This window comes from Brachypodium distachyon, chromosome 2 (assembly GCF_000005505.3).
Source record: "Brachypodium distachyon strain Bd21 chromosome 2, Brachypodium_distachyon_v3.0, whole genome shotgun sequence".
Classification (NCBI taxonomy): Eukaryota; Viridiplantae; Streptophyta; class Magnoliopsida; order Poales; family Poaceae; genus Brachypodium; species Brachypodium distachyon.
Window position 1 is genome coordinate 6,272,604 of NC_016132.3, and position 9,352 is coordinate 6,281,955.

At 42.2% G+C, this 9,352-nt stretch overlaps 2 protein-coding genes across 7 annotated transcripts; one reads left to right on the forward strand and one right to left on the reverse strand.

Moving 5' to 3' along the window:
• Positions 1–224: 224 nt before the first annotated feature.
• LOC100836855 (glycosyltransferase-like KOBITO 1) lies at positions 225–7,188 on the reverse strand. Of its 6 annotated transcripts, none has more exons than XR_001406272.2 (13): positions 6,689–7,188; positions 4,920–5,069; positions 4,791–4,843; positions 4,015–4,123; positions 3,191–3,325; positions 3,075–3,119; positions 2,011–2,198; positions 1,763–1,904; positions 1,389–1,435; positions 1,209–1,296; positions 860–1,137; positions 617–743; positions 225–517 (listed from the first exon to the last, which is right to left on the reverse strand). XR_001406272.2 is itself a non-coding variant. In XM_010232360.3 (12 exons), exons 1-11 carry the CDS (start codon positions 7,070–7,072, stop codon positions 862–864), a joined length of 1,617 nt encoding a protein of 538 aa, XP_010230662.1. In that variant the 5' UTR covers positions 7,073–7,188; the 3' UTR covers positions 526–743; positions 860–861. The 6 variants fall into 6 exon arrangements, 3 of the variants coding, with proteins under 3 accessions (XP_010230662.1, XP_010230661.1, XP_003566058.1); XR_001406271.2 differs by having other exon boundaries at positions 850–1,137; XR_730277.3 differs by having other exon boundaries at positions 227–517; positions 617–1,137.
• A 921-nt stretch (positions 7,189–8,109) lies between these two features.
• On the forward strand, positions 8,110–8,647 carry LOC100840607 (ATPase family AAA domain-containing protein 1-A). Its single transcript, XM_024458709.1, has 3 exons — positions 8,110–8,280; positions 8,375–8,513; positions 8,582–8,647. The coding sequence occupies exons 1-3, from the start codon at positions 8,144–8,146 to the stop codon at positions 8,645–8,647; spliced, it is 342 nt and encodes a 113-aa protein (XP_024314477.1). The 5' UTR covers positions 8,110–8,143.
• Positions 8,648–9,352: the final 705 nt, after the last annotated feature.

Genomic DNA, 9,352 nt, shown 5'->3' on the forward strand with positions numbered 1-9,352 from the left:
CCTTTTTAGCCGGATCCAATAAACCCTCGTCCCAACAATGAGAACGTCAACCCTATCCGGTGGACCGGATAGAGTTCGGCGGTGTGCTTAGCTCATTAGTATAGACGATGTGTACAAAAGTACAAAACCTTAGTGGCAAGCGACACATATCAATAAGCTCCGGTTAATACAAAAAGGATATAACTGCACACATGTCAGCAAGACGAAAAGGAATAGACGAATGAGGTGTGAAAATAAGTGATGTTCTACATATTTCCTAAAAAAAAGTGATGTTCTACACTTTTTATTTAAATTTTAGTTCCACCAATCGACTGTGCGCATTAGAGCTGGGTCTTTTTTGTGAAGTCTAGACTAATTCGTGCTCGACAGAGTTTGAGCTAAATTTCCAAGTTTGTCATACACGTATATTCTGCTGTATCCACAACAATTTCGTCCAGAAAACATGGCAAGAAAAGCAACTGTTCAGGCTTCATTTCCCAGCAGGTAGTTCAACTAATTGTTCTTAGCATGCAGTAACCTGAGAAATGAGAAATCTTCATCCATCAGTATTTCCTTCGCATTAACGACCAATAAAACATGGTCAAATAAATGCATGTCTCATTGGGATTTAGTTTACCTCTCATCCATACTAAGAGCGAGATACAACATATGACATCCGGAGTTAACACAACAACACGTCGCCAAGCGACCCTAGCGCTATCTATACATAAAGGTGAACTAGCTGAGTAGTGGCAACCTGCAGTCTGCACCAAAGAAGAGATACATGATCAGCAGTCACCACTGTATGGTTAGGTACCTCGGCTCGGAAGAGCTGCTCGTCGAAAGCCAAGAACAATCAAGCATGCTTACAGAATCTCACATTCATGACAACGCACTTTCGACGAGCTCAAGGAAACCAGGGGGTGACATTGGTGGCATCGCTCCTTCCTGAATATCAACCATTTCCAGAACCTTTCTTGCGGTTGCTTGAGAATTGTGACTACCACGTTCATTCAATGTTGTGGATCGAGCAGCTGTTACATTTGCGTGGACAGACTTGTTTTCAAGACTGTTCGATGACTTCACTTTGGAATTTGCTTTTGCAGAAGTTACTGCAGCAGTGAAGATGCCAGATTCCTTGAGACCACGAATAATAGCCTGGAAAGACGATGCATTTATGAGTTGATTCCTCATGCAAAAAACATAAAAATTATGAGACCAAGGCTTACCATTGGCGCATATATGCGTGTTAAAACGCCTTTCCTCAAAAGTTTCAAATTGGTATCTTTGTCAGTCCATACAACATGTTCCCGGTACCTAAACATAAGTAGGCAGACAAATATAATCTCGTAATTTAGGAGAGGTAGGAAGGGAGGGGCCACAGTCACGCAAAGGGGCAAGGGAGCTACCAGTTCCTCATCTCTTCCTCGGTAGCTGTTGACGCAATTATGAAGGCCTGGCATTTTCAGTGGAACAGAAGAAGTTTAGTTCTCATTTAAGCCCAACTTATCAAAGCAAAATATCCTATTCAAGCTGTAGCAGTTATTTTCGACAAATCTACAATCTTCTTTTTTTTTACAGAAATCACACTATAATCTAAAGTAGAAAGGACATAAAAAATGTCAGTGTTGTATTCTTCTGTATACTGATTACTGAATTGTTGTTACATTTTAAATGATACCAATGCACCACTCCAGTAAATAAAATGCATGATATTTGACAAGGCAAACCTAAGTCAACAACAAATGTTACACAGGTGTAAGCTAGAAAAAAAATAACTCACCAATCTGTCGAATTCCAAGATAAAACAACGCTTCACGTCCTCCTTTGTTGGTTTGCAGCCACACCTATCCCTTCTTGAAGTTAAGTCCGAGAACTTTGTGTAAGTGTAATGCAGAATAGCAGCCTCCTCCAACTTGATTTCACTATGGTAAGAGAAAACAGATTGCTAAATAATCGAGTAGGAATTGACTAAAATTTGTGAACCGGACACTAAAAAAAGTCCGAAGATTCAGATAACTGCTATCTTACTTTGGGGTTTTCATGTAATTATGCCATCTATGGGCACCATTTGGACGCATATGCTCCTGGACCCTTGCCGCTGATTTCCCATTACCATAAGTGAGGAAGTAGTTTGGATTACCGCGCGTTGCTTCTTTGTATAGGCCAAAATATGTATCCTTCGGAAGATGATCATAGTTCTTCTTAAACATGGAAACCTGCCAGTACACAGACATGGTAGTTTAGGGTGTGTTTGGATCTTTATCTGTGTTAACCTATAGCCTAGATGGACAAACTAGCTCATTTAGCTAAGCCGCACTTGCCGCAGCCCCTTGGGTACATTGCTTTAATGATGCAACCACCTGTTGAGAGAATGAGCCGCTACTCTGCTAGTTATGTAGTGAGGGGTAGCACTTAGGGTTTCTTATTGGGCCAGGCCGTATCCCAAACGTGTCCCAGATGTATCCACCAAGTATCCATCTTTATATATCTTTATTTCCGTTTATTCGATCGATACTCTGTGGATATGTATCAGGTGTGTATCCTGTATCAGATATGAACCGGACTCAGATACACAGCCTGACCGAAGTATCGTTTCCGAGCTTGCTGATGAGGCAAGCCGAATTTGCAATGTAAGGTTTCAAATTCATATCCTGGAAAAGTGATGCTAGAAGATTTCTAGACTGGGATCCAAACGTTCCCTAATGGAAGGTAGAAAAACATGGTAGTATTACGAATTTGCAATTAAAGAAGAGCTATGAGCATGAGGCTTTCAAGCATGGGCCTGAACCCCTATAAATAAATTAAAAGGAGTTTCGCTGCCAACCACCGCAACTCGGAGCCATCTTTGATCTTCTAATACTATTTCTTCATGGACGGAAGATTCTAATAACATGATTTCAAAATGAAGGCATACACCTTGTCTTCCGTACTTCACTAATGCTAGAATAAGATGTTTGTAAAATTTAAAGTAATCAATATTTATTTGGAGTTGTATTTTCAGTGTGGGTTTCACAAAACTGTGCCTTTTGCCATGGTATAAAACCCATTTGCCTTTTCATTGAATAAACATTGCATACTAATAGCTTACATACCTCGGTAAAAGGATCTTTGATGTCATCCCTCTCAATGCTGCTCTCCTAAAAATATATATCTTACCAGTCAGATGTGAAACAAGCTACCAAATCCAATAACAGATTCTGCAACTTACATAGTTGGGGAAGATAACCATGTCAACATTATCAGGAACATCTAAAAGCAATCGCCTCAGAGAGTACTCTCGGGCACCCGCTGGATGAATTAACTCATCAGTGTCAAGATGTATGATCCAATCCATTCCAGCATCCTGTGATAATCAAACAAGGAAGCTTACGCTAAACTCACCACAAAACACAGGGCCTTATCAAGTCCAACAAAAGGCTGTAAATATCTGCAAGTATAGCAGATCACAGCAATCTTTTCAGTGTTTGGCAAAAATTGACTGATACTCCCTCCGTCCGGTATTAGGTGTGGCAACTTTTTCTATATGGATGTATCCAGACGCGTTTTAGTGCGTAGATACATGCGTATCTAGACAAAGTTGTGACACTTGATACCGGACGGAGGGAGTATATCCCAAAACGACAATTGACTGGTATTTAGTTATAGAAGTAAAGACCGGGCTCGGATTTATATAGCGGAGTATATTTTTATTGAGTACCTATAACTATGGTATGGTGTGCAGTTGTGCACGTATAGTCCTATATCCACTGTGCATACAAAATGCAACAGAGACATTCCCATTTCACTATTGCTACTTGAATCCCTAAATATAAGTTTACATGTTGTGTTGTACTACTGACTTAAGGTATTGCTGTTGGTGCCACATAGTTCGATAGAGAGGCTATGATATGATGTGATGATAATTACATGAAGAGCACCAATGTTGGTGAATCAGACGCTGCTGATAATCACAGATAATACATCTTAAAAAGGACATGAACGTCAAATATCTATTTAAACAAATACTATCAAACAGATCAAATAAGGTCATACCCTTGCCATAACAATAGCCATTTCCATATTAAGTGACTGCTTAACAAATAGTTCATAATTGCACGGCTTGTAAAAGAAACCCGAAAGCCAAGTCTCATTCCAAATGCGGCTGAAAATGATTGAAACAAAGCAAGCTTAGACGACTTAAAGATCAAGAATAATACGTCCACAAACTTGTAGCAGAATACACATATCACATAGTTCCATCGCAAAAAGAAAAAAGAATATAGGATTCTATAAACAACAATACTTCATAACATGCTTCAGTCATGAAAATTTTCAATCAATGACATTGTGATTGAGAAAAAGTAATTGAAATCTTACTAGACCTCAACACTCATCATTTGTATTAGACCTCAACACACATCAGTTTAAGCAAATAGTATCAAAGGATTTATCGATGTATTTCTTGTCGTTATTAAATTACTCCCTCCGTCCTGATATACAAGGTTTGTTTCATTTATTTTGACCAAAAGTTACTCCATTTACATGTGACTTATGCGATCCAAATCATAACCATATGCGAGTACTTTTGAGTATGAATACAAGGATTCACCGTAAGTCATACAAATTGTATATTGATAAAATAACTCTTGGTCAAAGGAAACAAAATATGGCCTATATTTTAGGACGGAGGTAGTAGTATTTTACAGTAACTGAAATTTATATTGGTCACAGATGGAATTACAACAAACATTTCATAATTACACGAACTAGGTTTGTCACTTCCAAAAAGTAATGTCGTGTTCGTATAATTGTTGAGCATACCACCATACCTTCTGTCCTGTTGCTCTTTTAGTTCCTTAGTTCTGAAAATAATTTTTACACCCTAAAATAGAGCGCAGAAAGTCAGAACTAGATCAGGCAAAGTTCACACAACAGAAGGACATAGAGAGATTAATTACCCGAATAGATTCAAGAACAGAAGTAACAGCTGGTTTAGCTGCTTCTCCTTCAACAAATAGAATAAAGTGTGAAACACCAATGACCTTGTGATAATATAACCATGGAAGAATTTGGTGTAGGCTAGCAGATGTGCTTCCCGTGATGCAGATCTGCATTATCACAAAGAGATGCCCAAGGGACATAATCATTTCAACATAAGCACCATGTTGTGCTGCAAAAGACTCTAGACATGCATACTGGATTCTCACCATTAAAACATGATTTGATGTACAAATTAAATAGTTGTTTTAGTTAAGTTAACTACAACATTTTAAAATTAAAATAGGGATTTGAGTGATAATATATTCTGGGATGATGTCGTGAATTGTCTTCCCAACTTCATCGCATGTATAAAAACCATTTGAGCATCATATATTTATCCTGTTCTTCAGACTTGCTATCAAGATACTTGGATACAAATACAATTCAGTCACATCCATATCAGTTATGATACAAGAATATATATGTAGTGTAGTTTTGATACAAATACAAAACAGGGAAAGGATGCTAGTAAACCATCACCATCCCATTTCTTTAAGAAATATAGCAACTGCAATTATTTTACCACGGCAAAAATGGTGCGTTCATTAACCATTGCTAGTGAGTCCTCGCACATGTAAGTTACAAGGAAATGTGAGCAGACAGCTTGGTATGCAAGACAAACATAGGAAGATTAGAAGCATGCTGCGCACCAATGGACCACCATGTTTGCCTCTCAGTGCCTACACGCCACACCGGGCGAGGAAACCAGAAGCTAGTTCTCAGCCTTCTAGTACTAAGCTGTGAACGGTTTTCTTTCATGAACACAGTTCTGTCAAAGGAACAATCTGGGCAAGCGTCTAGTATTTTAGTTACCAAGTCTTGATTACTAATTCTGCAAGTACCATCAATCTGCAGTTCTGCACCTAGTGAGCACAAGATCTAATTGAGTCATGAAACTATAACCAACAGCATTTACTACTGAACAAATACAAGATTGCAAGTCAACCAACCTGAAAATAAACATCCCAAGTTTATGGAAGGTTGCATTGCTCAAGACCGCGGTTGGTAATGCAAATCAACCTTTCTCTGACTCCAGGAACCGACTTTCACTTCAAAGAAATACCTCTAATACCGGCTCCGCAATATACCGGTACGTTTTTAGCCATGCGCAGAGCAGATCATGTGAGATCCGACGGTTGGCACGAATATTGGCGCGCGATCCGACAGCCAAAAACAAACCGGTATATATTGGAGCCAGTATTAACGCCGTGTTCAAGAAACATGGCAATGTTCGGTACAACAGTACAGAAGAAACAGTGCATTCTACAACAACTTAATCACACTTGGAATAACAAAAAAGGCCTGCTCTAGAAGATAGGCATTTTCACATTTTTCACTAAGTAAAAGCAACCCTAGATACCAAGGAAAGGGCAACCTATTAGGCAAAAATTCAAAACCCTGGAGTAAACCTCGATATCGCTGTGAAATCATGCGCAATTTGATCTCGTCCTCACGACCCCAGGAGCAATGTGATCGCATCAAACCTCCAGTGTAACTTAAAATTTTCAGTCGAGGTTACGTAATACCACCGCAGCTCAACAGGATAACTTCTGGGCCCCGAATAATTTCTGGGATCACGTCTATACTAGCCACGATTCTGTAGCACGGGATCACATCGAACCGCTCTAGAAACAGGGATCTGCAAGCGCAGATCAGATCAGAGCGGGAGATCGAGGCAGCACCGCACCTTGGGGGTTATAGCGGCGTCGGAGTCGAAGCTCCAGCCTCGGTAGAGGGAGATGCCGTGGGAGGAGGCGCTGCGGCCGAGGATCTCGGCGCAGTCGGCGGCCGCGGAGGAGCCCGACGCGGAGGTGACTGCGAAGTAGGAGCCCCCGCCACCCGAGGAGGAGGACCCGAGCGGGCTGTTCTCCATGCCGGGGAACCGCTGGGTGTCGGCGGGCCAGGCGGTCCCCGTCGGGTCGCGCATGCCGCCGCGCCACTGGAGCACGAAGGCGAAGGCCGCGAGCGCGAGCGGCAGCAGCGTCAGGAGGAGTAGCACGCGCGTCGCGAACGCCGCCGCCCCGCCGCCGGCGCCGGCCGCGGAGGAGGAGGCCCCGCGGTAGCCCGCCATTGGGGAGAGTCGGGTCGGTGGCAGGTTGGTGAAGAGGGAGGGAGTGGGCGTGGGGGCCTCCGCCTCTCGCCCCCGCTTGTGTTGTGCAGCCGGCTCGAGCTCAGCAGCGAGCGTTGCCGGCGGAAAGAGACTGCAGAGCTGCTCACTATGCAGGCTGGGCCGTCCACTGGTCCAGAGCTTTGACTGGGCCAGTTAAGTGCAAACTTATTCGGCCAGTCCGATTATGCGTGGGCTGGAATGTTGACGGCAGGCCGATCTGCTCCCACTGCCGTTAGTAGTTAGAGCGAGCACAACTTGGCCACAAGCATCGCCATAAAACGAAAGATGACCTTATGGTCTATTTTATACATCATCAGAGTCGATCATAAGACAAAAAGCTTATGACTTGGCCATAAGCTTGTGGCTAGCGATAATGAATAAAGTATATTCCGTAGTATTTATATTATTTTCGATCTCTTGTTTCTATGAGTGACATGTAGACCCATGTAAGATGCACTTTATGGACTGTGTGACTACATACATTGTGTACATTGCCATAAACTTTTGCTTTAATTTGTGGGTCCCAACTTATGGTCAAATTGTCCACAAACACTGAAAAATATTGTTTTTTTAGGAAAAGAAAATGTTGTTTATCGTTCGTTCAATTTCACTTCTCTATTTTCTGAAATTTGAATTCCGTCGTGAATATATGTCTGAGACAGGAATTTAGGATCGAAGGGAGTACATATTTGAGACAGGAATATGTACACCCTCTGATCCTAAATTCTTGACTCAAATTTGCGGATGTATCTATTCTTAAAAATCGTCTAGATACATGTAATATTTCAACAACAAGGATCCGAGAGAGTACTAATTTGCAAGTAGATAAATTTGTGCATTCTCAATTAATTAATTTAATTATCAGGCATGATGACATTCCCCAAAAAAACTAATTAATTAACTATACAGACTACAGATTACAACTCGAAATCACTACTAAATCAGTTAGTTCCAATCTCAGCCACTATCATTTTTGTTGATGAGGTTGATAGCATGCTTGGGCAACGAAACAGAGCTGGAGAGCATGAGGCAATGAGGAAGATTAAGAACGAATTTATGACACACTGGGATGGTCTCTTGTCAAGACCAGACCAGAAAATTCTTGGTCTTGCAGCAACCAATCGTCCTTTTGATCTTGACGAGGCTATCATTAGAAGGTTCGAGCGCAGGTTTGCATCCATTCCTTGAAGTCCATCCCTAAACTTCCTTTTATTACCGTTCCGTTATTCTATGCCTGAAGTGTGTGCTCCTTTGATTTAATAGAATCATGGTTGGCCTGCCGTCGGTGCAAAATCGGGAATTGATTATGAGGAGGCTTCTGTCAAAGGAGAAAGTTGATGAAGGAATAGACTATAAGGAACTAGCAACCATGACTGAAGGATACAGTGGCAGCGATCTCAAGGTCAGAATCATGAGAATCCCTCTCGTCTTAAAACAAACTTATCAGTTGACTCAGTTTGATCTGTACAGAACCCCTGCACAACGGCCGCATATCGCCCTGTGAGGGAACTGATCCAGAAGGAATTGGTAATCTAATCACCAGCATATTTAAGCTTTTTTTTTTGAAGGCATACGCTTATCTGTATTTATACGAGTAGGAAAACAGTACATGTAGGAGTACAAATACCGAAAATTCGCTTCAGCGCTCGAGAGCGCTGCATCTCGTCCGCCCAATATGCCTTAAGATGGCACTAGAAAGGGACCACCCGAGCGTATTCTGCACAGCCCAAACCGTATTCTTTTCCGTATTCCGCATGAATTGAATGGTCTGGACCAGGCACAGCTTCGTTGGACCATGATGTACCACATCTGGCCCATCTACCTCCCCTGGTCCAAATTCCGCCGTCCAGGATTTCGGGGCCCGCCAGTCGCCCGGATGGATTTAGGTTACGCGTAGTGTCTCGGCGTTTCGAATTGTGGCCCACTCGTTGGGCCACGATGGAACAACAACTGGCCATGTGGTGTCTGTTTGGACCTGCATGGTACAAATTGGACCAAGAATGTATCACTCGTTTGACCTTGTTGGACTTGTCCAATCTGGACCTGGAGAAATGAGTGAGCGAAAGAACATCTGCGTCCTGGCCAAGCCCAAAATACCACCCTGCAGCGAGTTCGGAGATGATATGGTCCAGCAACCGCAACGACGTTCTCTGGTGAATGATTTTTGGCCGCTCCGGGGCGGTGTGCGGGGTCTTTTTGGCAGCGAATGTACATTGACCACTTTTTTGGAACCACCGTACA

Excerpts from the sequence above, each read along its gene's own strand:
- LOC100836855 (XM_010232360.3), bottom strand. The coding sequence starts at position 7,072 with ATGGCGGGCTACCGCGGGGCCTCCTCCTCCGCGGCCGGCGCCGGCGGC. Across the intron at positions 1,905-2,010 it reads AATTACATGAAAACCCCAAA|TGAAATCAAGTTGGAGGAGG; the intron begins GTAAGATAGCAG and ends CTCTTACCATAG. Across the intron at positions 1,138-1,208 it reads CACGCATATATGCGCCAATG|GCTATTATTCGTGGTCTCAA; the intron begins GTAAGCCTTGGT and ends TCGTCTTTCCAG.
- LOC100840607 (XM_024458709.1), top strand. The coding sequence starts at position 8,144 with ATGAGGAAGATTAAGAACGAATTTATGACACACTGGGATGGTCTCTTG. Across the intron at positions 8,281-8,374 it reads ATTAGAAGGTTCGAGCGCAG|AATCATGGTTGGCCTGCCGT; the intron begins GTTTGCATCCAT and ends TTGATTTAATAG. Across the intron at positions 8,514-8,581 it reads ACAGTGGCAGCGATCTCAAG|AACCCCTGCACAACGGCCGC; the intron begins GTCAGAATCATG and ends TGATCTGTACAG.